General features: G+C 43.2%; 1 protein-coding gene across 1 annotated transcript in view; it reads right to left on the reverse strand.

Annotated features, from left to right (window-relative positions):
- Positions 1-27,569, reverse strand: part of LOC117347130 — a 60,782-nt gene that overhangs the window by 7,991 nt on the left and 25,222 nt on the right. The window contains exons 9-12 of the mRNA XM_033917560.1: positions 22,082-22,146; positions 12,894-13,404; positions 9,467-9,549; positions 9,045-9,201 (exon numbers count right to left, since the gene is read on the reverse strand). Coding sequence (XP_033773451.1) covers positions 9,045-9,201; positions 9,467-9,549; positions 12,894-13,404; positions 22,082-22,146 — 816 coding nt within the window. The remainder of the gene's footprint in view (positions 1-9,044; positions 9,202-9,466; positions 9,550-12,893; positions 13,405-22,081; positions 22,147-27,569) is intronic.

The raw sequence follows: 27,569 nt of genomic DNA on the forward strand, positions 1-27,569 counted from the left end.
AGAGTGACGCCACAAGAATCCCTGGGCTAGAGGTCACGCTCTGAGCCCTGGAGCAAGAGACACTCATCCCCAACCGCAGTGTACCAGCTCACCGCGGGAACCAGGCGTGTCCAACGAGGCAGTGCCTGTAACCCAGAAGGTTTGTTCATCTGCGAGCTATGGTACGGATATACCGAAAGACTTTTTGAGTCTGGAGAGTGATACTGCGGCTGGAACGTCAAGGAAGAGGGAGATACAACAAGACCCAAAAACTACAAACTTGGGAGGTGAGATTTCTTCTTTCACATTTGAAAACCCCACTGAAATCACAATTGAGTCTCTCTGGGACTTAGTTGTAAACTGGGAAACTCCTTGAATCCAAAAATTAAAGTGCAGGAAACGAAAATTGATAAACAGGAACAAGAACTGAATGCATTACAATTAGAAATGACCTCAGTTAAAACTATGTCTCAAAAAAATGAAGCTGAAATAACAGGGGTTAAACAAGTTTAAGAAATTGTGATTAAAGATACTATTAACATTAGGCGGAAACTGGAAATGATTGAAAATGGCCATCGTGCCAATAACTTGCGGTTCCTAAATATCCCTAGGGTTCCTTCTATGTCCCCCAGGGAAATGTTAAAGAAATATTTCCTGGAGATTTTTTCAGTTTCAGAGGAACTAATTCCACCATTCACACACGTATTCTACTTGCCTGTTAGAAAATTGGACCAGCAATTGACTATTGAGGGACAACAGGAACCACAATTGGATGTTACTACACTATTGGAAACGTCAATAAGTGAATTGGCTATACCAGCAACATTGTTGGCGACTGTTGCATTGGCGCCAGATAAGAACTGGATAATGAAAAATAGAACTAAAGAATTTCTAGGTCACCAAAGAGACTCAAAAACGGAGAAAGCAGTTCTTGTTACTAAAATCTGGAGTAATTTCAGTTGGGGGAAAATTTTTTCCTAGATTTCCCTGTAAAAGTATTGTTCATTATGGTTCAGATAAATGTGTTTTCTTTGATCCGACACACCTAACAAAGTTTGTAGCTTTGAAACGTCTTGAGAAAGGTGGAATAATGGAAGTAACAACTGAAACACATGGTTAATCCCTGCGACTTCGGTCACTTAGATTTTCTTTAAGATTAAATTGATTTTCCTTGATTGTTATTGTCACTCTTTTGAAGTCTTGGATCATAATAATTGTGGACTATAGATTGCTTAATTGTAAGGAGAATATGTTAGTATTTTTCCTATTGTGTTTTTCTTTTTCTTTTTTTGAAGTTCCTAATTACAATCATATTGTACAAGATGTTATGCTTGGAAATATTGTATCTATTCAATATGCATAAACATACCACTTTATAGGAACAGTGCCTCCACTGACATCATTTTTTCTAGACTCAGGAAAAGGCCTCAGAATCGGAGCCTACGCACAGTCTTGATCACAGACTGAAGGTGTCAGCGTAGTTTTTTTAGCTCCTTAGCTCAAGTCATTGGCCAAAAAACCCAAGAATATGTTTTAAATATTTTTAAATAATTTTTGTAAATATTTTTAAATAATTTTCAATAAATATATTTTAAATGACTCAATCTTAAATAAGTAGATGCAACTATTCCTCAGTTGCTGGTGTTTTTCATGACTGAGGAATAGTTGCATCTACTTATTTAAGATTGAGTCATTTAAAATATTTATTGAAAATTATTTAAAAATATTTACAAAAATTATTTAAAAATATTTAAAACATATTCTTGGGTTTTTTGGCCAATGACTTGAGCTAAGGAGCTAAAAAAAACTACGCTGACACCTTCAGTCTGTGATCAAGACTGTGCGTAGGCTCCGATTCTGAGGCCTTTTCCCGAGTCTAGAAAAAATGATGTCAGTGGAGGCACTGTTCCTATAAAGTGGTATGTTTATGCATATTGAATAGGTTGAATCCTTTGAACCACTTCGGGTGATATTTCTTGAGTATCTTTGGAAATATTGTATAACATTGATACATAAATAAATTTAAAAAAGAATAGCGCTAAATGTGGATTGTTTTCAGAGCCAAATTTTAAGGCGACAGAAATAGAATTCTCCCCATGTGCATAAATGCAGATTCTGCCTGCGCTTTCCCCAAAATCTGCCCTGTGCACGATCATAGTGAAAGTATGCACCATGAAACTTCCGGGCATACTTTCATGCTTATTGACATTTTCTAGGTGGTCATTTAAATGTGCGAGTGAGTAAAATACTGTTATTATGTGCATTCTTAGCACCTAAAACTAGGCCCTACATTATAAAATTACCCTCTTAGAGGGTAATTCTAAAAAAGGAGGCTTGTTTGAAGTGCCAAGAACCATGTCGAAGTAGATCCTATTCTAGGGATCCTCAAATCTAGTCCTGGTTTTCAGGATTTCCACAATGAATATGTATGGGATCTATTTGCACTCAATGGAAGGCAGTGAATGCAAATAGATCTAGTTATATTCATAGAGGAAATCCTGAAAAACAGGCTAGGTCGAAGATCTCCAGGACTGCATTTGAAGACCTCTGAAGTAGGCACCTCCTTTTATTTATACAATACTAGCATAAGAGGTCAAATAAATGCTTCATGGCTGATGTAAATGCATATGCTTACATTGCTGAAGAATGTATGTAAATCACAGCATTCTATAATTTACGCACTTAATTGTGTGCCCCTCCATGCTCCACCCAAACTTAGCCCATGAGAATGTCCGCCTGCATAATCCGTGCCACTGAACATTGGTATGCACTTTCAAAACAGCGCTGGAATAATGTCATTTCTGTATGTATGTGTCACATACCCACATAAATAACTAGAACACCAACATCTATGTATACACATGCTACTGAAAATTAGCCCCCCTCCCCCCAAAAATATATATACCATATTTTTTTGCTCTATAAGACGCACCCACCTGTAGAGGAGGAGAATCCAAGAAAAATATTCCCACCATTCTGCCCTGTACCCCCTCTGGTGGTCTAGTGGTAGGCCAGGACAGAGTCTTAGAGCGAAAAACCCGTAGGCAGCACAAGCCCGCCCACCCACCCCCCTAGTTCCTTTTTTTGAAGTCCGTTTGAGTCGTGAGAACTGACTGCAGCCAATCAAGGAGCGGCGCCAGACCAGGCAGGAATGCGAACAGCACGCGCCTACCTTTTGCACCGCTCTGCCCAAACAGATGAAGAGCTGTCCAGTGAGGGAGACAGGCAGGAGCAGGGAAAGCTCCAACGGACTTCAAAAAAAGGTACCGGGGGAGATGCCTACGGGGGGTATTCGCTCCATAAGACACACCCTTATTTATCTTAACTCGTGGTCAGTGTAGGGACGTCTTGTGCCAACATGTTTCGCGCTACGGCGCTTTTTCAAGGCTGAGTCCCTAGTTACTTATCGCCATCCGATTTGACCACCGATTTTAGATCAATAAAGATCTTTATTGATCCAAAATTGGTGGTCAAATAAAAGAAATACAAGTGGAAATAAAGAAGTAACTAGGGACTCAGCCGTAGCACGAAACATGTTGGCACAAGACGTCCCTACACTGACCACGATTTAAGATAAGTTGTTTAAGAACATAAGAAGTTGCCTCCGCTGGGTCAGACCAGAGGTCCATCGCGCCCAGCAATCTGCTCCCGCGGCAGCCCATCAGGTCCATGACCTGTAAGATGACTGGCGTCTAAGTCCTTTTAACTCCCTTAGCCTTATCACTACCTCTATCTGTATCCCTCAATCCCCTTGTCCTTCAGGAAATTATCCAATCCTTCCTTGAAGCCCGGTAGGGTACTTTGTCCTATTACAACCTCTGGAAGTGCATTCCAGGTGTCCACCACCCTCTGAGTGAAAAAGAACTTCCTGGCATTGGTTCTAAACCTGTCCCCTTTTAATTTCTCCGAGTGCCCCCCTTGTTTTTGTGGTTCCCAATAGACTGAAGAATCTGTCCTTTTCTACCTTCTCTACACCTTTCATGATCTTGAAAGTCTCTATCATGTCTCCTGTGAGTCTCTGCTTTTCCAGGTAGAAGAGCCCCAGCCTTTCTAACCTGTCTGTGTAAGAAAGGTTCTCCATCCCTTTTACCATTTTTGTCGCTCTCCTCTGAACCCTCTCAAGTAATGCCATGTCCTTCTTGAAGTACGGTGACCAAAATTGGACACAGTACTCCAGATGCGGGTGCACCATCGTGCGATACAGCGGTATGATGACTTCCTTTGTCCTGGTCGTAATTCCCCTCTTAATAATACCCAACATTCTGTTCGCTTTCTTTGAGGCTGCTGCACATTGTGCTGTTGATTTCATTGTTGTATCTACCAGCACACCCAAGTCTTTTTCAAGGTTACTTTCCCCTAGCACTGATCCCCCCATTTTGTAACTGAACATCGGGTTCTTCTTCCCTATATGCATGATTTTGCATTTCTCTACATTGAAGTTCATTTGCCATCTATTCGCCCACTCTTCCAGTTTGTTCAGGTCCCTTTGTAGGTCTTCACATTCTTCCGCCGTTCTAACCCTGTTAAAGAGTTTGGTGTCATCTTCACACTTCGTCCCCGTTTCCAGGTCATTTATGAATACATTGAACAGTAGCGGCCCGAGCACCGACCCCTTCGGAACACCGCTCGTGACCCTCCTCCAGTCCGAGTAGTGGCCCTTCACTCCAACCCTTTGCTTCCTGCCTGCCAACCAGTGTTTAACCCATCTGTATACGTCCCCTTCCACCCCGTGGTTTCGCAATTTTCTAAGTAGCCGCTCATGAGGTATCTTGTCAAAGGCTTTTTGGAAGTCGAGATAAATAATGTCTATGGGCTCCCCTTTGTCCATCTGGCTGTTTATCCCTTCAAAGAAGTGCAGTAAGTTTGTTTGGCACGATCTTCCCTTGCAGAAGCCATGTTGGCTCGCTTTCAGTTGTCCATTTTTTTCTATGTGCTCATTGATGCTGTCTTTTATCAGTGCTTCCACCATCTTGCCTGGGACTGAAGTCAAACTTACCGGCCCTGTAGTTCCCCGGGTCTCCCCTCGCTCCCTTTTTGAAGATCGGTGTGACATTTGCTATTTTCTAGTCCTCTGGGATCTCCCCAGTTTTCAGGGATAGGTTACAAATGTGTCTGAGTGTTCCCGCTATTTCGTTCCTCAGTTCTTTTAGTACCCTTGGGTGGATTCCATCCGGGCCTGGTGATTTGTTGCTCTTCAATCTATCTATCTGTTTGAGGACATTCTCATGGCTTACCTCTATTGTGACAGTTTTTCCTCCTGGTCTCCACTTATGATCTCTTCTGGTTCTGGTACATTGGATATGTCTTCGCTCGTGAAGACTGACGAGAAGAACTTGTTTAACCTCTCAGCTACCTCTTTCTCCTCCTTTACCACTCCCTTTCTGTCTCCATCATCTAACGGTCCTACTTCCTCTCTCGCTGGTTGCTTCCCTTTAACATATCTGAAGAAGGTCTTGAAGTTTCTTCTGTCCCTCGCCAACCTCTCTTCATATTCCCTTTTTGCTTTCCTAACCACTCACTCTTTTTGGTGCTTTTTGTGATCCTCCCAGTTCTCCCCGGTTTGGTCTTTTTTCCATTTTCGGAACGATTTTTTCTTGTCACCTATCGCTTTCTTCACTTCATGTGTTATCCACATCGGGTCTTTCGTTCGCTTTTTCTTGCACCCTTTCCTAAATCTGGGGATATACAGGTTTTGTGCTTCCTGCACCGTGTCCTTGAATAGGGACCAGGCTCTTTCTACGGTCTCCATCCTTTTTGAGCTGTTTTTGAGTTTCTTTCTCACCATTGTTCTCATAGCATCGTAGTTCCCTTTCTTGAAATTGAGCGTAGTCACTGTGGTTCTCTTTACTTTTGATGTTCCTACTTCTAGTTTGTACGGAAAGACTGCTGTCTCCTCCATCTCAGCTCCCTCCAGGATCCTCTCGATTCTGTCGGTGATGTCCTTTGTTCTTGCCCCTGGGAGACATGTCACCAGCCGGTCCTCTCTCCCTCCTGCTACGTGGCTGTCCACTTCTCTTAGGACTGAGTCTCCCACTACGATTGCAGATTTCCCCTTCTTCAGCTTTCTCTTTGGTCTCAAGTCAGTATCCTCGGTGTGGGTCAGTACTTCTCCCTCAGGGTTCCGGTGAGTTTTCGCCTCCTCTGCTCGCTCGATTTTTCCGTGGGGTCCCTCATCCCTGGTGTCTGGCTGTTCCAGTCATCTATCTGTTGGTTCCCGTCCGTGCTGCTGATGGTCCTGTTCCTCCACCCTCTTGTAGGCCTCTTTGATGAATTTCTCAAGCTCCCTTACTTGCTCCTCAATGTGGCTCTCTCTCATGGAGTCCTCAGGTGTCCTGTACATTTCTTCTGAGGTGCGGTGGCCCTCCAGCTTCCAGATCCTGTCCTGTAGTCTACTGACCTTCTTCCTCAGGCCTTCCAGTTCCTGACACCGACTGCATATGTACGCCCGCCTCCCTGAGGGGAGGTAGTTGTACATATGACACTCAGTACAGTATACTGGGAAGCTCCTCTGGGTTCCTGCTGCTTCCATTTCTCTTCCTAGCCACCTGAAGTTTGGTGCGCAAAAGTGGTCCCTGCTGTGCAGATAGCTGAAGAAGAGAAAAAGAAAGAAAGAAAGAAGTACTTGCTACTTACTTTCTAGTTTGATCTGCTGGGCGGCCTGGTCTCCTGGCTCCTTCTCAAGGCTCCTTCGCAAAGGTGCTCTCGCCTTTGCCGCTCCCCCCTGGTTAAACTGATTTAACTTATTTAATTGCTAATACATTTAAAACATATTTAAAAAGATATAAAGATAATAAAATTAAGTCATTATACTATAAAATAAGATTGATCCAGGGAAGATTCTGCACATCAAGCTTAGCGTGGCGATAAAAGTTTGAACGTGGAGTGGTGCATCTGAGGATCAATATAACACTCATAGAGAGGTGGATTTGGAGATTGGAATCTGTCTTAATTACAATTAGTTTTGGTTTGAATGTTATATTACTATCATAGTGCCTGCTACCGATTCATACCTCTTCCTATGCACCCTAGCATCCTAGCTTTTCAATCTGTTTGGCCACCTTAAGGTCATCACATACAGTCACACCGAAGTTCTGTTCTTCTGTCGTGCACATAAGTTCTTCACCCCCTAAACTATACTGTTCCTTCAGTTTGTAGCACCATCCAGCATGCTGAATGCTCTGCGGTCCTGCGACGCTCATTGGAACTCTTCTGTGCTTTTATAAAAAGGGGGAAATGTTAGTTTGTGATTACTTATTCCTTACTGGGCGCAGGTGATTCTGTGTATAGGAAAGACATGGTTTTCTGTTAGCATTGACCAGCCTTATTTGGCAAAATGCTTCAGGAAGCACCTTGAATAAACCTGATTTATATCTCCTTATTGACAGCTGATCTTCTTTTGTTCCATGTTGGATTCTTTGGTGGACCGCTTGCCTTGTTGTATGGAAAGGGTTCAGAGTTAAAGTTAAAGAGAAGGAAGGGGGATTTGTTCAGAGATTTTTGGGGCTTGCATAGAACTAAAACTGTACACTGGCACTGGTATGGTAATCTTTGTTGTTTGTTTTGAATTTTATAATAAAAGAAAAAAAGAAATACAAGTGGAAATAAATAAGAAAATGGTAAATAAATGGGGGCGGGGCAGGGGGCAGGGCATGGGCAGGGCTAAGAGGCCCAGTGTACTTGTGTGCCTAGGGGCCCGTGAAGAATTAATCCTGCCCTGCTCCCATCTCCACTTTCATCCAGCATAGGCTCCCCTCCCCACTAACATCAAATGCCTGCTTTTTCTTTCTCTCCATCCACCAATCTTCCATCAGCATCTGTCCCTTCTATCTCCTTTCACCTCACTTCCATCAACATCTACCCTCTTTGTCTCCCTCCAGCCCAATTCCATCCAGTATCCTTTCCCCTTCTGTCTCTCTAGCCCCTTTCCCTGCACACCAATTCCATCAGCATCTGCCCCCTTTATCTCCCTCCACCACCCTTCCATACCAGTCTCCTGCTCCCTTCTCCCTCCCTCTCTCCACCCCAATGCCATCGAGTATCTTGCCCACTCACCTCCCCACCCCTGCTGTATGCTTTCCTAAACCAGCAGCAGCAGTTATAAACTTAAACGAAGTCATCAGTCGCTGGACCTTGATGTACTTCCCGCGCTGCCAGCTCTGCTCCAGAACAAGGAAGTGACTTCAGAGGGAATGGACCAACAGCCACAGGGAGTGCAGGAAGGTCCCACGATGACTGAATTTAAAGCATACTGCTGCTGCTGCTGGTTCAGGAAAGCAGCAGTGGCAGACTAGGGCAGGAGATTCCAGAGTCAGTGTGCCAATTGTGCACCCCCTTAGAGAGTGTACCCGGGGCAGACCGCTCCGCCCTTGGTACGCCGCTGCATATACTCCTGTGTTATGCTGTAGGGAACTTTAACAGGAAAACAGTTTGTTTCAGTTTGCTTATATTCCATTTGTTTTTACATCTCTTTGATGTTTACTTGGTTCATGTTTTAAAAAATGAAATAAACAGCAAAGTGAAAAAAGAAAATACCATAAATAAAAAACAACTCAATAAAACAAGGCTCTTCCCAAACAGGGCAGATAAGTATGATGTGGCAAATTATAAGGAAAGGCCTGGGAAAGAGGTCAGCTTTTAATGTTTAGATGATTTTACCTTTTTAAAATGGAAAAAAAAATTTAAACCCTGGTTTCCAATGGATTGTTTTTGATTCATTTTCTAAGGAAACAATATTTTTCACAGCATTTTTTCATTTCCTTAGAAATTAGCGTTGGGTTTTACTAAATGGCGCAACTATTAAGGGCACTACAATTTATCATTCTTATAATGCTGAAAGGCATACGCAGCGCAGAACAATTAACAAGCAATAGATGTGCTCTGCTCAGTAGAGTTTACAATCTAATTTATAGAGATTTTTAATGTGGGCCGATGAGGTTAATGCTCCAGCGTGATTTAGTAACAGGAGCCCTAAGAGGAAGTCTATTTCTTTTCAGTAGGTTGCAACTAATTTGGGCTGTCTGGTGATGTTTTTAGCTTCTCTTTACTGACTGAAGAAACATCCTCACCTCTTCATGGTTCTTCTTGAGGAAGGCCAGGTCCTCCGTCAGATTCTCTATCTGCATCTCCAGGTCAATCTTGGTCAGGGTCAGATCATCCAGGACTCTGCGTAGGCCATTGATGTCAGCCTCCACACTCTGGCGCAGGGCCAGCTCATTCTCATACCTTCAAAACAAATTAAAAATTCTTATCCATCAAGCTCATGACTCTAAGGAGAGGTTCACTAATTGAGTTCCAGGATACTGTGTATTTTGGTAGCAGTTGTCTCCCATGAGTGTTCCAAGATCTATTGACAGAGCACTTATAAGTCTTGGCTCTGGATTACACATCTAAATAGGTTACTTAGTTTTATTTAAGTAGAAGGCAAGAAAGGAATATGGGCATTAAAAAAATATTAAATTCAGGTTCAGGCCTGTCTCACAAAACTCACTTCAGCCTGAAGTCATCGGCTGCCAGTCTGGCATTGTCAATTTGCAGAAGGATCCTGGCATTGTCGACAGTTGCAGCAAAGATCTGGGAAGCAGAAAGGACAATGAGCATTAAAAACTAGGTAAGCTGAATATCATCGTGTAAGGTGCTGAATCCTGAAAGCTTCAATAACAGGGAAGAGATATAGCTTTGTACTCAGATGTAGAAGCATAGCAACATTCTAAGTTAGTCCCTTCAGGGATGCCATACCCTTTGCTTCCATATCTAGGTAACTTTAGAACATTTTTGTAGAAGCAGGTCTGAAGCACCTGCTATTCCTGCAAAATAACTTACACACAAAGAACAATGCATGGATATTAGAAGATCCCATAGACATGTAGCTTTCCTCCCCATCTCCCCAATCTAAAAATATACCTTCCAGGAATCCCTATTTCTTATGCAGCAAAACTTAACCATGTACTGAAATGCTACATACTGTATATTGTTAGGTGCTCTATTTTCAAGAGGGGTAAAAGGTCATGGGCTTTGTATACAGTCTTTCTGTGGTATAACCAAAGCTGTTTACATATATTATATGCAGGTACTAGAAAAGATTAAATATATTATAGCAGCACTAGAAAAAGTTCAAGCAAGAGCGACCGAGATGATAAAGTGGATGGAACTCCTCTCGTATGAGGAAAGACTAAAAGGGTTAGGGCTCTTCAGCTTGGAAAAGCGACAGTTGAAGGGGAAATACGATTGAAGTCTACAAAATTCTGAGTGGAGTAGAACGGGTACGAGTGGACTGAGTTTTTTCACTCCATCAAAAATTACAAAGACTAGGGGACACTCAATGAAGTTACAGGGAAATATTTTTTCATTCAGAGAATAGTTAAACTCCAGAACTCATTGCCATAGGTTGTGTTAAGAGCAGCTAGAATAACTGGTTTTAAGAAGGGTTTGGACAATTTCCTGCAGGAAAAGTCCATAGTCCATTATTAAGAAAAACACGGGGGAAGCTACTGCTTGCCCTGGATTGATAGCATAGAATGTTGCTATTACTTGGGTTTTGGCCAGGTATTAGGGACCTGGATTGGCCACTGTGAGAATGGGCTATTGGGCTTGATGGACCATTGGTATGACCCAGTAAGGCTGCTATTATGTTCTTACGTGAGTCAAGTATAGGACAATTAAGCCATTGTAACATCACTGATGAGATTGGCTCTGAGGCATTATGACATCACAATCTCAGCTCTGGAATGTTGCTCTCATTGGGGTTCCAGAATCTTGCTATTCTTTGAGATGATGGAATGTTGCTACTCCTTGGGTTTTGGCCAGGTATTAGGGACCTGGATTGGCCACTGTGAGAATGGGCTATTGGGCTTGATGGACCATTGGTATGACCCAGTAAGGCTGCTATTATGTTCTTACGTGAGTCAAGTATAGGACAATTAAGCCATTGTAACATCACTGATGAGATTGGCTCTGAGGCATTATGACATCACAATCTCAGCTCTGGAATGTTGCTCTCATTGGGGTTCCAGAATCTTGCTATTCTTTGAGATGATGGAATGTTGCTACTCCTTGGGTTTTGGCCAGGTATTAGGGACCTGGATTGGCCACTGTGAGAATGGGCTATTGGGCTTGATGGACCATTGGTATGACCCAATAAGGCTATTCTTATGTTCTTACTTTCTCTGTCCCTAGTAGACTCAAAATCTGACTTTTGTACCTGGGGCAACGGAGGGTAAAATGACTTGCCCAGAGTTACAAGGAACCACAGTGGGAATCAAATCCAATTCTGCAGATTCCCAGTCCACTGCACTAACCATTAGGCAAGTCCTCCAAGTAGAGGCTTTTGAAAAGGTACCTGTATAGAAACATACAATACAATACAAAGAAAATATACAATACAATACAATCTTTATTGATATAGCGCCAATGCCATAACATAGTTCACCAGTGGTTTACAAATTTATTCCAAAACAAAATCAAGTATATTCCATAAATAATGTTAGTGCATCAAAGCAATAGTTAACCAGTGAAAGAAAAAGCTTCAGAGCACTGGAGGTGTGAACCCACACTCATCCACCCTTACATCATCGGCAGCAAAAACTTTTGCATGAAGGTTAAATAAGCCTTGAGGTAAGCAAAAAACTATCAATTCGACACACACTGTTTTAACATACAGTGTTCCCCCGCGAATTCGCATTTCTCGAATTGTGGACTTACTCATTCGCGGTCTGCTCCGACTGCCTCTTCCTGTAGTAAAGTCGGGCTACACCAATCAGGAGATACGTGTCAAAGCAGCTCCTGATTGATGTAGCCCAACTTTATTACGGGAAGAGGTGGTTGGAGCAGACCGCAAATTATTTTCTTCACCCACCAGCGCTCCAACTGCCTCCCTGCCTTTTGACAGGCAAAAAACTGCATTTGCGGTTTTTCAAAATTGGAGGGAGTTCCTAGAAAGGAACCCCTGCAAGTTTTCAGGGAGTACTGTATATAGCAGTGATAAGGGCCGACAATCGTTTTGTGGCAAAGTCGCCACTGCTTCAGGGCCACCCACTAGAATTAGCTATCTGTTCAGTAGCAAACAGTTGAGAGAGAGACCGCACATCTCTGTGCACTAGGAGATCTCTTTCTTTTCATTAGGTTGCAGCTAATTTGGGCTGTCTGGTGATGTTTTTAGCTTCTCTGTAATGCCTGAAGAAACATCCTCCCCTCTTCATGAGCAGATAGCTAATTCCAGTGGGTGGCCCTGAAGCAGTGGCGACTTTGCCATGAAACGATCGATCGTCGGCCCTTATTACTGCTATCTTTGTTAAAACAGTGTGTGTCTAATTTTTTGCTTACCTCCTTCATGCAAAAGCTTTTTCTGCCAATGATGTAAGGGTGGGTGAGTGTGGATTCACACCTCCAACCCTCTAAGGCTTTTTCTTTTGCTGGTTAACTATTGCTTTGATGCACTAACATTATTTATGGAGTGTGCTTGATTTTGTTTTGGATTATTTTCCCACCAACCCCTGTTATTTTGATTACAAATTTATTTATCATTTATTTTAGGTATTTATATACCACTTATCAAAATTATCTAAGCAATTAACAATCAGATACTCAAGCATTTTCCCTATGTGTCCTGGCGGGCTCACAATCTACCTATCGTACATATCTAATGTAAAATATGGAGCCATTCTCCAGAATTACAATATTATAAAACGTAACAGATTCATTTTCTCAATACATATTTCTTAAAAAGATGGGTCTTCTCAAATGGGAAATACCCTTGCCCCAGACTCCATTCCATTTTTAACTAGTATGGTCTTAGTTATGATACACATTGCACCCAATAGAACAGAAATAGAAACTAAATAATGATTTTTAAAGAAATTTAACCAGGGAAAAGATACTGTAGAAACCTAGTAAGAAGCTACACAGAGAGGAAGAGTTACCTTATTCCTTAGATCTTCAATTATCTGGCAATATTTGCTGTAGTCACAACCGGTTGTAACTGCACCAGAGCCAGTATGCTTCTCGTAGTACTCCTTGATTTTGTACTCCAGGTCAAGGTTGGCTAATTCCAAAGCCTGCACTTTCTCCAGGTATGCTGCCAGGCGGTCGTTAAGGTTCTGCATGGTTTGCTTTTCACTGGCAACAAAGAGCCCCTCCCCACCACCAAAGCCACTGAAACCACTAGAAAAGCCACTAGCTGTGCCCCCTCCAAAGCTCCTGCTGAATCCATAGGAAACTCCTGAGCCTCCACTAAAGCCAGGAAAACCAATATCACAATCCTGAGTACTTTGCAGAAAGACCCTGGGAGACGAGCTGCTCATGTTAGGGACACCAACTAGTGGCTGAAATAAGTGGAGGTTGGCCATCGTGATAAGATTAAAGCTGTAACTGTCAACTGGGTTAGGACAGCTGGATAGAGAGAGAGCAAGAGAGGGAGAGAGAGAGAGTGCTCTGGCTCACACAGCTTTATGGTCTTTTTATAGAGAATCAAATGGGTGTATCTTTCTGAAGTCCACCTCCTCTCAAAACAAAAGACTTATCTTGCTAGTTCAACCTTCAATACACATGCCCATGGAAACCTAATATGTCCATATCTCTGCAAATATTTTGCCCTGAGGATATTTTGTTGGATTACAGTGTAAAGGGAAATTTTTTTTTTTTTAAATAAAAGTCATGCATTTATTCTCTCTTGTCATATCTCAAATTGTTTGAAGTGAAAATGCTTATTGCTGACAGATAGCCTAATCTGTACTCACGAGGAGAGCAGGTACTAGTTTATCTGTGATATCTCGTGATATTGCTTGTGATCCTCTTGCGTTTTAATTCTGAGTTTCGTTATTTCTGTTAGTTCTAAATTTTGTGGAAAAATAAATAAATAAAAGGCCAAATTAGGAGGGGGTGCTGAAAAGTTCTCAGCTCAAGCAAGAAAGCAATGATGGGGGATATGGTTCAATCAATGATCTGAAACGAAGTCAAAAACATAGAATTTCATTTCTGCAAATTGTCACTTAACAACATAAGATAACACTCTTTTCAGCTATATTGATCTTCTCAAAACGCAAGTCTGACCATGCCTCCCCACTCCTTGCCAAACTTCATTGGCTCCCAATAATCTCCAGAATCCATTTCAAATGTTCCTGCCTGGCTTTCAAGATCATTCACGGAATCCTGCCTCCTCTTATCCCACTGTCTTTCAACTCCTCCAGTCCCGACTCCTCCAGAACTGCCCAAAGGCTTAAATTAGCCTTCCCCTCTCCACGCGGCATCCACTATTCAGGCAAACTGGGAAAATCCCTTCTCTTCAAAATCACAGGTCTTTGGAACGACCTCACCACCCCGCTACTAAACTAAAATAACTAAACTAAACCTTGGGTTTATATACCGCATCATCTCCACGAATGCGGAGCTCGGCACGGTTTACAGGAAGAAGGATGAGAGAGGAACTACAGTGGAGAGATTAAAGAGTTAGGTGTAAAGGGGGAAGGTGAGAGGCCTAAGAGGGGGGAAGTGTTACAGTTTTGAGAATAGCCAGGTTTTTAGGTGTTTGCGGAAGAGTTGGAGGGAGCTTGAGGTTCGGAGAGGGGAGGTGAGGTTATGCCAGATCTCAGTGATTCTAAAGGGGAGGGATGACCCAAGTTTGCCTACATGGGAAATACCTTTTATGGAAGGGAAGGATAGTTTAAAACTTTGGGAGGATCTGGAGGAAGTAGGGGTTGGGGAGTTCCAGGATAGAGGGATAACGGCAGGAAGGATGCCATGTAGGATCTTGTAGGCCAGACACGCACATTTGAAGTGGATCCTGGGGATTACTGGGAGCCAATGGAGCTTAGACAGGAGTGGTGAGACGTGATCAAATTTGCTTTTCGCGAAAACAAGCTTAGTTGCGGCGTTCTGAATCCACTGAAGTCTGTGGAGGCTTTTCTTGGTTAGGCTGAGGTAGATAGAATTGCAATAATCCAATCTGGAGAGGATGATGGATTGTACTAGGACTGCAAAGTGTTTTTGGAGTCCCAGAGCGCTAGCTGCCTATCCTTTCTCAAGAGCATAGAGCTCTGTGCTTGTATGTCTCAAACAAAATGTTGAGGTCTTTCAAACAGTGGTGTACCAAGGGAGGGGAGGGGTAGGAGGGTGGTCCACTGGAGTCCAGTTCCTGTGGCACAGTCAACTTATTCCATAGGAGAGAGAAGCCTGAAGCCCTGGGTTTCTCTCCAGGGCTACAATGTTAAACAGTGATATTTTCTGACAGGAAACTTTTCTCCACTGCAGATAGAGTCTAAGAGCCTTTGCTAGTCACAATCTGGTACCTTTTGGATTTAGAAGATCACCACTGGTTCTGACAGAAGCATATGAGTGTGTCATTGCTGCATGTTTGTAGGGAGTGATGGGTCTCTCTTCAGGCTCTGGTGTTGTAGGCGTGGGCAAACCATTCTAATTCTGTCATTTAACTTCTTAAATCTGAGTTGCTGAATTACCCCCTTCTCTCCAGCTTCTATATACAGTGGCTAAAGTTAATTTTTTAACTAGTAAATCAACACCACTAACAAGCACTAATTGTCCCTAGTTAGAATTTACAGGAGCAATGTTCTAAGCTTATTTAATAAAGTGGTGCATGTCAAGTCTAATGCGCGAATCTCAAGAGGGGCATTGCAATGGGCAGGGCATGGGCTTTCCTAGAAATTGCACACACTGTTATAAATTACATCTGATTTGCACAGAATTTAAGAACAGGCATTTACACCAGGTTTTATTTGGCATAAACAGCCAGTCCCTAGTTGCAAGGCTGGAAACTATACATATTCAGTAAATCACGCCTAACTTTAGGCGTGGTCCATAGAATAGCGTTAAGCATGTTTTATCAGCACCAATTTTTTTTTTTTTTTTTAGTGCATATATAGTATTTACCCTTTAATGTGCATTTGAAATTAAAATTAGTGCTTAATAAGTACAAAACCTTAATGCACTGTTTGGCCCCTAATTGCAGAAAAAGAGATGAGGCAAACTTCATTACAGGTGCTTTATGGTTTTGCATCTCCCTAGACTTGAAACTCTTATTGACATTGCTTAAAAACCACACCTACATTATCATTCCTGTAATGCTCAGAGTTGTCCTTTTGACCCATCAGTGCCTTTGCAAAGCATATCAAGGAAGCATACCTGTGCAGGGTCAGAGTCCCAGAGTGCTAGCTGCCTATCCTTTCTCAAGAGCATAGAGCTCTGTGCTTGTATGTCTTGGGCTTGTATGGCTTGGGCTCCCTTCTGGCCATATTGAGTCGGGGGGGTTGCCGGGGCCAGGAGGGCTTGGGCTCCCTCCTGGCCCGATCATACTTGGTAGGGGGGGCACGATTGCCGGGGCAAAAGGGCTTGGACTCCCTCTTGCCCCGATATCGTCGGGGGTGCCGCAGCTGCCGCGGGGCAGGAGGGCTTGGGCTCCCTCCTGCCCCGAAGTCATCAGGGAGGTCGGGGGTGCCATGGGGCAAGAGGGCTTGGGCTCCCTCTTGCCCCGATGTCTTCGGGGGTGCCCGGGGCAGGAGGACTTGGGCTCCCTCTTGCCCCAATGTTGTGTGTGTATGTGTGGGGGGGGTGATGTATCGTGGCAGGAGAGATGCCTCTTCTCTCCTACCACGATGCCATCACTCCTCTACCCGAACTGCCGCGACCCGTGGCAGGAGAGATAGGGCATTTCTCCTGCCGCGGGTTGCGGCAGTTCAGGTAGAGGAGTGATGGCATCGCGGTAGGGGAGATGAGCCATCTCTCCTGCCGTGATGGTTGCGGTGGGTGGGTGGGTAGGTTGTCGGCCGCTGAACTGATCGCGTTAGCGGCCATCAGCTCAGCGGCCCCTTTTTCGGCACTTAGACCTGGTTTGACTTCGTCTAAGTCAAAAAGGTATAAGTGCCGACCAGGCAAACTGCCTAAGGTTTTGGTTATATCTGCTGCACGGCTAGGTGTAGGTCGGCCCACCTCCTGCCCTTTCCCCTCCTCTAAACATGCCTCTTTTCTCTCTGTGCGTTTAGAGGCAGGGGAAAGGCCTAAGCTAGTTTTAGATACGTCTAAAAACCAGCTTTGGTTATGGGTTCTTGGACGATCAGGCTTTTTGATCGTCCAAGTAGCCATTTAGGACACTTTTTAGACTTTTTTTTTTTTTTAATTATGAACCCCATAGTATTTAATTTGTATAGTAATGATGGGTATTTTTTTCAAATTTACATCGGCTATCTTTATATTTTGCACAGTATTAGGGAACATATCATTGTTTCTGTTTCCATGGTGTTGCATTGCATGCAGAGTCTGGCTTCTTGGCAGTTCAATTTAACTTCTACTTACATATTTCTATTTTTAGTTTGTGATTACTTATTCCATATTGGGCGAGAATGTATCTGTATTCTATTTGTATGAAAAAGACATAGTTTTCTGTGCAGGATCGATTTGTATTAATTTGGCTTGTTTGGTTTTACAATGGGTGTATTGATGTTCTTATACACTGCAGTGAGCACTAGATGCTGCCTTTCCCTAGGTGCACACTTGTGTGACTGGTGGATTATTAGAACATAAGAACATAAGAAGTTGCCTCCGCTGAGGCAGACCCTAGGTCCATCCTGCTCAGCGGTCCGCTCCCGCGGCGGCCCATCAGGCCCATTTCCTGAGCAATGGTCTATACCTATCTATACCCCTCAATCCCTTTTTCTTCTAGGAATCTATCCAAACCTTCTTTGAAACCATTTAATATTTTCTTGTCTACAACAGCCTCTGGAAGCGCGTTCCATGTATCCACCACCCTCTGAGTGAAAAAGAACTTCCTAGCGTTTGTTCTAACCCTGTCCCCCTTTCAATTTCTCCGAGTGCCCCCTTGTACTTGTGGCGCCCCTTAATTTGAAAAATCTGTCCCTGTCTACTTTTTCTATGCCCTTCAGGATCTTGAAGGTTTCTATCATGTCTCCTCTAAGTCTTCGCTTCTCCAGGGAGAAAAGTCCCAACTGCTTCAATCTTTCGGTATATGGGAGATTTTCCATTCCCTTTATCAGTCTAGTTGCTCTTCTTTGTACTCCCTCAAGTACCGCCATGTCTTTCTTGAGGTACGGCGACCAGTACTGGACGCAGTACTCCAGGTGTGGCCGCACCATTGCACGATATAGCGCTATATTGCACTATATATAATTTTTTTATATAGTGGAAGGGGGTGTTAAAAAATGATCGGACCTGGGTGTCAAATATACTAGGTCTGCCACTGCTTTCAAAACTGTACCCCATCAAATACTTTGTGAAATGTTTGCAGGTTCTTGTATGTGTGCAGACTTCTAATTCCTAGTTGTGCTAATTCCTTGGCATTTTTAGGTATGTTCACTACACTGAAAGCATATATCTGTTCATATGTGGGGTGCTGGGGTAAGAGAGGAAAACTGAAGTTCTCTAGCAATGGCTCTAGAGACGTGGGGAAAAGCAAAAAAAAGCAGAAAACCTAGGTCTTGCTACTGTATTTTCAATGAAGCAACAAAGTTCTAACTATACGATTACTCAAACTTGTTAAAGATGTAGAATCACACAAGAGTTGTCAACTGTTTAAAAGAGAAAATCTGACCAACTGCCTATACCCAGGCTTTCCCCCACCCCATGCCTTGCGCCATCTCTGCCCCACCTCCAACAAATAACTTTCCTTAGCGCCAGCAATAGATGAATCCAGAGACCAGTGGGATAGTACACATCTACCAGCAGGTGGAGATAGAGACCTGGTTTGCAGGAGTATATCTGGATGGAACCCCTCTTGCCAATCAGTATGCTTTATCTCAAGCGTGTTGGATGGCTGCTATCATTCTAGTTCCTGGTTGATGCTCCTGAGGATGGAAGGCTACTTGCTCCTGTTGCTGCAGCTTCAGTAGAGCCTTGGGGTGTTGACCAGACTGGGCCAACTTTAGGGGCAACACCTGGGCCCACCCAGGACCCTTCCCCACCCTCCCTACCATTGGAGAGAAGGCTGAGCTGTTTGGATGTTCCTTTTCCCATAAGTGGGGAAAAAAAGGAGCCTGATCCCGGGTGCCAGCATCCCCTGTACGCTGCAACACAAGCTTCTCCCTTTGCCTTCCGGTGAGATAAGGAGCACGTAAGCAATTGGTTGTATTTTCTCTTTTTCATTGCCAGGTTGTTGGCCGAAGAGGGCACAGATGGCAGCGGAGGTGGTAAAAAGGTGTTCCCGCTGTGGAAAGTGGAAGATGCCGGCGGGGATTTGTGTGACCAGTTGTTCAGGGGACACAGTTTGTCAGCGCCGGAGGGCATGTTGCTTTCCCTCTCATCCAATGCGGCTGCTGAATTGAAAGCTCCATTGCAGGAGCGGGCTTCTTCAGCAAAGGCAGTTCACCCGAGTGAGTCAGATGGTGGGGAGGGGGGAGGGAAGGTGCAGGGGGAACCAGGTTGTGAAGGCTGGCAGTTTAGTTCTTTGCCTTTCTCCCCGGAGTTTGTCTTTTTAATGCACAAAGCTTTTTTGTTGCGAAAGGCAAATTTCAGTAAAGAGGAAGAAGGGGCAGGGGACACCTCGGTTCCGGCTCTGCAGGTCCAACCTCAGGTTGGTGAGGGGAAGACAGGGCCAAGCGGTGCAGAGTAGTGCTAGAAGCAGAGGAAGAGCAGAATTCTCATCCCAATCTAGCTCTCACTGTGTTTGGGGCCACTGGAGATTCCCCAGGCAGAGTTGGATGAGTTGGTAGTAGCTGAGGGAGATGATCCCGCAGCTCTGAGGTTCCATAGAGAGGAACTGCCGGCATTCATTTCCAAAGCCTTGGAGTGCCTTCAAATTTCTCAGCCAAACCAAGGGGTTTCAACAATTCCCAACCTCTTGATGGCAGGCACTAGGAAGCCTCCTAAGACATTTCCAGTGCATGAGGCGATGAATGGTTAAGATAATGTGACCGGTTTCTTTGTGAGTGCATATATTATTACATGAATAATTAATTGAAGTTACTATATGTCTTAAAAAAATTGGTAGCAAAAGGTTTAATTATTATACTATCAGAAATGAAATAATTAGTATTCTGCTATGTTTATTATATTTGGGACAGTAATTATTTCATTAGTATTTCTAATCCTAATCTCCATTGACTATTTATTTTTACTAGCACTGCTATTTTTGCTAGTTAATTCTTATTTTAAGATGGTTTATGAATTTGATTTTTAGTGTATGAATTTTTTTAACAGTTTATCTAATTAGTTATGATATCATCTGATGTTTTTTATTTCATTATTTACACTTGATAGGATCTATAAGATTACCTGGGGTTGGGGTAACAGGTCCAGGGGATATTTTCTTTTCTATGGAGGTATCTTATTATTTTAAACATTTAATTAACTAATTAGAGTACTAATTTTACATGGCATGTATTTTTAGTGAATTACTTTATTTTGTACTGATAGAAGGGCTAATTGAGTTATATGGTAAAATGTTCATTTGATTATTTGAATAGAGTTTGAAATCATAAATTATTTAGTGCTATTTATTGAATGGGGAAGATTATTTTTGGGGAAGATTTGAGATGCCTAGGGGAGGATGGTAGTTACTAGTCTGTATGCGCGCACACAAGTTATTGAGATATTTAAAGGGATGGGTTGGGGAAGGGAGTGGGGGGGCTTTTAGTTTAGGATCCCGGATGTGTTATAATTTCAGCAAAACAAATATTAGGGAAATTAAGGGTTCATTCATTACATTTTATATCCAATTAAAATGCCTTTAAAGTTCTATTCCCTGAACGTCAATGGTCTCAATCATCCTATCAAAAGGAAAATGGTACTTAATTTTTTGAAACAGCAACAGGCAGACATACAATATATTTTTTTACAGGAGACCCATCTATCAGCTACTGAAGCGGCCAAATTGGAAGGAGGTGGGTCAAACACGATTATTTTACATCTGCAGTGGGGGAAAAGGCTGGTGTGGCTATCCTGATTAATAGGAAGTGTTCTGCTGTATTTGGTAATTCTTGAGCTGATCCTATGGGTAGATGGCTTCAAGTTGAAGCACAACTGAAGCCATTTGGGTTATACAATCAGTAACTTAGCAAGGGTAGGAGGCACCTGGGGTGGTGGCATCCCCCTCCTCTCTGCCACCTTCTTCTTCCAGGCCAACATATCCACGCCCTCCTCTCTGCTCCTTCTGTACCCCCATGCCACACCCGCACCCTTCCTACCCACCCCGCACCTCTTTAAATCTTCACCAACATAAGCAGCTTCTTTAGCCTGCTGCTCATGCTAGCATTGGTTTTTCTTCTGACATCACTTCCTGGCCCCATAACCTGGAAGTAATTTCAAAGGGAGCAAGACTGGCACAAGCAGCAGGCTAGAGTTGTTCATGCTGGCAAAGATATTAAAGAGGTATGGAAGCGGGGAAGGGAGGGCGCGAGCATGGCTTGGGGCAGATAAGTGCTGGCACCCCCACCATGACAATGCCTGGGGTGGTCTGTCCCCCACTCCCCCACTTACTACACCACTGTATACAATCAATAGTCAAATAATCCACATTATAGGCACACTTATCTGGCATCGTTCCTTCACCCCTAGTGGCAGAGCAATCCAATTCCTGACAGGGCTCCCATTTCACGGTTACCATTGCTGCGTCAAGGGAAGATGCAAAGTGCTTTGATCTTCACCAGCCTATTCCAACCAAGCCGATATAGGCACCTAACTTAATTGAGTAATAGGCTAAATTAGCACCAATAATCGGCACTCAACAGAGAGGTGCATAGTACAAAGTGTATAGTTAAAATTGGGTGTGGTTAGTGGTGGATTGTGGGCGTGTTTTTTAATTAGGCGCCTGCTTATGAGTTAGGAGCCATTGGGTGCCTAACAGGCACAGGCATTTAGGCCAAGAAAACCCTGGCATAAATAGGGTGCGCCTAAATGTTAGAATGCTTAGTGCTTAGGCAGCGCTAAGTGTGATTCTATAATGGGCACCTAACGTTTATAGAATCACACTTAGTGCCGCACTAACCAGCACCAATTTTATAGTTGACATATATAGAATCAGACCTTGAGTTCCTTTTTGGGTCTGATTTTATAATGAGACACCTATATGAGACGTCCAAAATGTGGTGCATTTGAAAACTAGTAAGGCCACAGACATGACTATCTGTTCTTGTAAAATAGGCTGACGCACACGTTTACACTTGCCCCACCTTCAAACTCAGACCTTCTGTAGTACTTCCAACCAAGAAGTTGACCCTGTAGATCCACAGAGGAGACGGAAAACCAAAACAAATGACTGTGGAAGCCGATGTTGCTGATGTAGACTTTTATTTACTGGTTCAATCTTCCATCTTAAGCCTGCTCGATTATTGCAACATCATTTACTTGGGATCCTTCAAAACAAACATTCTAAGACTCAGAGTCATTCAAAATTTGGCAGTTTGACTGATTTTTGGGCTGAAGAAATGGGAACACATAATTATCAAAAACTCCATTGGCTGCCCCTCGAGGCGCAAATTCTGTTTAAGTTCTCTTGTCTGTGTTATAAATCAATATTTGGTCTGGCCCCCACTTATCTAGTTTCCCAATTCAACCTGGCAAGTTCTATTAGGCCCACACGAAGAATACATCTGTTCACCTATCCAACAATAAAGACCTGTCACTACAAAAGATTCCTGGCCAGAACCCTTGCCTTGCAGGCAGGCAAATGGAATGACGTTATCACGCTCTCTTCAACCTACTTCAATTTCAGAAAATTGCTCAAAACGAGTTTGTTCAATTGATTTGTAAACTAAAAATTTTTATAGCCCTGCTACTCCAACCACTAACCTTAAGAACTTCTTTCATTATGTAAGATTGTATTGATGACTCTGAATTATGACCTCTTCGCTGATTGTCCAGCGCTTCTTGTTGTAAACCACCTCGAACTTCATGGCTTTGGCGGTATATAAGAATAAAATTATTATTATTATTATTATTATTATTAAAAGAGTCAATAAAACATCCACAACTTGATATAAAGAACACCTGCAGCACCTCAACATCCCTTTTCCTTTGCTGATGTGGATGCCGAAGCCCTGCAAGCCAAATAAATACAGTACTTCTGCCCCCCTCCTCCTTGTACTGTTTCTGAGCACAAGGACAACGCTTGCTGAAACCTGGTGTAAATCCTCATGCGCAACTGATTGAAGTTGGGTACAGAAATCCAAAAATTCTGTAACATGGCGTCTAATTTCTGGGAATGCCCCAGCCCTGCCCATGCCCCTCTAATGGTGATGCCCCATTTGCAGTTGTGCACTATGAAATATAGGCGCCCATGTTATAGAATAGGGTGGTGGTCTTCAGCACATGGCCTGCGAGCCACATGCCGCCCCAGAAGTCCTTCATTGCAATCCTCAAATAGTCGAGAGGAACGATCCTCTCATTCTTAGCTCTGTCTACTTGCCTATCTCGGCACTCCAGACTTGCCTTTAGCGCTGCCATAGAATCAGGAAGTTCCATCAGAGGATGCAGGATGCTACAGAGAGAGGCTTCGGGCAGTGAGAAAAGTAGCATGCCTTCAGTGCGGCAGCGCTAAAGGCAAGTTTGCTGGAAATAGGGGATGGAAAAAGCAAAGAAGGGAGATGGTGTCCAGGTAGAGGAGGGGCAGGGGAGAGAAAAGTCAGGAGATGGTGACCATGATAGGGACAAGAAGAGAAGGGAGGTGATCATGCCTATGGATAGGAGAGAAGAGACAGAAACTAGATAGATTTGAGAAAGGGAGTGTGTAGAGCAGTGGTTGGAGCTACAGCCTCAGCACTCTGAGGTTGTGGGTTCAAATCCCATGCTGCTCCTTGTGACCCTGGGTAAGTCACTTAATCCCCCATTGCCCCAGGTACATTAGGTGGAGTGTGAGCCCACCAGGACAGAGAGGGAAAAATACTTGAGTACCTCAATGTAAACCACTTAGACTGTAAGTGGTATATAAATACTTAAATAAATAAGGAGGAAGAAAAGTGAAGGAAGAACAAAACGATTAGACAACAAAGGTACTAATAATGATTTTATTTTGAAAATGTAATGTATTGTCCCAAAATCTTTTAGTGGTCCTTGGAGCTTTCTTTTGACCACTTTATGGCCCTTTATATGAAAAAGGTTGAAGACCCCCCTGGAATAGGGCATAGGACAGATGCTCATGTAACTCATAATTAGCGCCAAATAAGTGTCAGTTATTGATTGTTGGCATCTAATTGACCAGTCTGTGTGCATCTGGGATCTGTGCACAAATCTGGTTTCCAATTGTGGACAATCTTTATAGAATCTGGAGGTTAGTGTGTAAATAATAGACCCACTTTATAGAGTTACCCTTGAAAACGAAAGTGAAGGAACAAACCTGCAGAAAATAGAAAGTATCACACGGTGCCACTGTTGAGTCACAATTGTGATAGATGGAACCCCTTTAGCAGTAAATGCATCCTAATGGTCTCCTGGCTTCTTATCAAGATAAAATACCACTTCTGTAGGCTACTACTTAATAACTGGCCAACAATTATTTTGGTGCCTCAAATGTTAGACCTATTTCTGGGTATATCTGACCTCCTTTCTGCTCTAGTTTTTGAGGTACAAAACATGTGCTATATATATCACTCTTCACTCTGCTCGCCCATTAAAAAATCAGGATATTTTAATGTCATGTTTAAATTAATATCTTTTAAGCATGAATGAAGCATACTAAAAATTTTAAAAAGTGTTCAACATGAAAATCTGCTTATTTCATGCCAAAAGCACAAGTTTATGATACGTCACATATTCAATGTACATACCATACTGTCTTTATTCAAAGCTTTTACAAATTGTTTCATCAGGCCTAGCTTTGTATGTAGTGGTGGCAGTATGATTTTATCTCATGCTACCAAGGGTTCATTGATTACATTTTGTCCTCCAGCCACCATACTGTGTATTCCCTCAGAGGCCAATCTTTTTTTTGCCCAATGTTCATGTTTGGTTCCACTATCCCAAAGGCATATCTACTATCCCATAACCATATCTAAGAAACTGGAGCTGATGCTGTCTATTCAATGCAATTTTCTGAATCAGTGCCCCAAATAATTCCAGGAACAGGTCAAAAACCCAAGACACCAAGAAAAAATGTATTTTATGTTGGCCAGTGTAATCAATGTTATTAGAGGGAGTAAGAAGGCAGAGTGCCCGGGGTATGTGCAGCTAACATAAGTGTGGCACCATGCATCTGGAATACCCAGTGACGTACCAAGGGTGGGGAGGGGGTGCGGATTGCCTCGGGTGCCAGCCCTAGAGGGGTGCACAGCCGGCCGGTTGGAACCTCCCACGCTGCTCTAAACGGCACTTGCACCTCAGCGCGGCCGCCGTACTTTTTCTGAAGCAGAGTCGGCAGCTGTGCTGAAGTGCAGGAAGGTTCCATGATTACTGTGGCTGCAGGTCCACCCCCTCCAACGTCACTTACGTCTTCCGGAGTAGAGATGGCAGATGGCAGTCATCGCGGAACCTTGCTGATTTGGAGAGAGAGAGGAGCATTGAAGGGTGGTGGAGGGAGAAAATGGGGATCAGGGTGGTATGGAAGGGTGGTGGAAGGAGAGAAAGGGGGCATATGCTGATGAAAGGAGAGAGTACTTTTAGTATTTCTACAAAAAAACTTTTTCAAAAAATAAATAATTGATATTATATATATGGGTCCAATGACAAATGGGAGCATAAAGCCCCACACAATGAAAAAATTTGAGTGTGTGGTGGCCCGCTGAGGACCTTAAATAGCACAATGAAGTCATCCTGAAAGAAGTGCTGTAAAGCAGCAGTATTATTTCTTACTGTTGTTGGGTGTTATATGTGAATGTTCTTCTTTCAAAATTGATCATTAGTGTGCCTAGTGTTTCATTTGATGAAAGGAGAGAGAAACATAAGGGGGAAGGATACTGGATGGAATTGGGTTGAAGGGAAAGAAAGGGGGCAGATGCTGATGGAAGTGGGGGGGAAGGGAGAGGAGAGAGTGAAATGCCAGATCATGGGAGTGTGGGAAAGGAAGAAGAGAAGCGGAGAGTTGCCAGACCATTGGAGGAGGGAAGGGAAGAAGATGGATGCCAGACCAATGGGGGTGAAGGGAGAAATGGAAGGGGGAGGCATAAAGTTTCTGGAAGGAAATAGGAGAGAAGATGCCATATAGAAGGGGCAGAAAGAAGGTAGACAGTGGATGAAAGGCAGAGAGTGACAAGAAGATGAGGAAAGCAGAAACCAGAAAAGACAAGGTAGAAAAACAATTCTATTATTTATTTTTTTTGCTTTAGGGGAGATGGATCACTGTTTCTGTTGTGTTGCATTGTATGCAGAGTCCAGCTTCTTAGTGGTTCAATTTAACCTTTGTCTACATATTTCTATTTTATCCCCCCTTTTACAAAACTGTAGAGCGTGTTTTAGCGCTAGCCGTGGTGGTAACAGCTCTGATGCTTAGAATTCTATGAGAGTCTAAGCTGTTACCACTATGGCTAAAAACCACACTACAGTTTTGTAAAAGGGGGAGGGGTTAGTTTGTGATTACATATTGCATACTAGGCAAAGGTGTTCTGTGTGTTCAAAAGACACGGTTTTCTGTTAGGATTGACTGTGCAGGATTGATCTGTACTAGTCTGGCTTGTTTAGTTTTACAATGGGTGCATTGATGTTGTGCTGCTCACTGCAGTATATAAGATGCTGCCTTTTCCTAGGTGCACTCTTATGTGACGTGTGGATTGTTACTAAAAATCATGGTTTTCATATAGATCAAAAACTGATGGGCCCCGGGTGTCACATAGACTAGGTACGCCACTGCTATCCCCTTTTCATTCAGAAAATTGTTCAATCCCTTCTTGAACCCTAATACCGTACTCTGTCCTATCACGCCCTCTGAAAGCTCATTCCAGGTGTCCACCACCCGCTGGGTAAAGAAAAACTTCTTAGCATTGGTTTTGAATCTGTCCCCTTTCAGCTTTTACGAATGCCCTCTCATTTTTGTAGTTTTCGAAAGTTAGAAGAATCTGTCCCTCTCCACTTTCATGATCTTTTAAGTCTCTATCATATCCCCTCTAATCCTCCTCTTCTCCAGGGAAAAGAGCCCCAGTTTCTCCAGTCTCTCAGTGTACGAAAGGTTTTCCATACCTTTTATCAAACGCGCCGTTCTCCTCTGAACCCTCTCGAATATCGCCATATCCTTCTTAAGGTACGGCAACCAATACTGGACGCAGTACTCCAGATGCAGACGCACCATCGCCCGATACAACGGCAGGATAATTTCTTTCGTTCTGGTTGTAATACCCTTCTTGATTATACCTAGCATTCTATTCGCTCTCTTAGCGGCCGCTGCGCACTGTGCCGACGGCTTCATTGTCTTGTCCACTATTACCCCCAAGTCCCTTTCTTGGGTGCTCTCAGTCAATAACATCCCTCCCGTCATACAGCTGTACCTCGGGTTTCTGCTTCCCACATTCAATACTTTATATTTCTCTACATTGAACTTCATCTGCCATCTTGTCGCCCACTCCCCTAGCTTATTCAGGTCCCTTTGTAATTCTTTGCAGTCCTCTTTAGTCTGAGCAGCACTAAATAGTTTGGTATCGTCTGCAAATTTTATTATTTCGCACTTCGTCCCTGTTTCTATATCATTTATAAATATATTGAATAGCAGCGGTCAGAGC

The sequence above is a fragment of the Geotrypetes seraphini genome, chromosome 13 (genome assembly GCF_902459505.1).
Source record: "Geotrypetes seraphini chromosome 13, aGeoSer1.1, whole genome shotgun sequence".
NCBI classification, from domain to species: domain Eukaryota; kingdom Metazoa; phylum Chordata; class Amphibia; order Gymnophiona; family Dermophiidae; genus Geotrypetes; species Geotrypetes seraphini.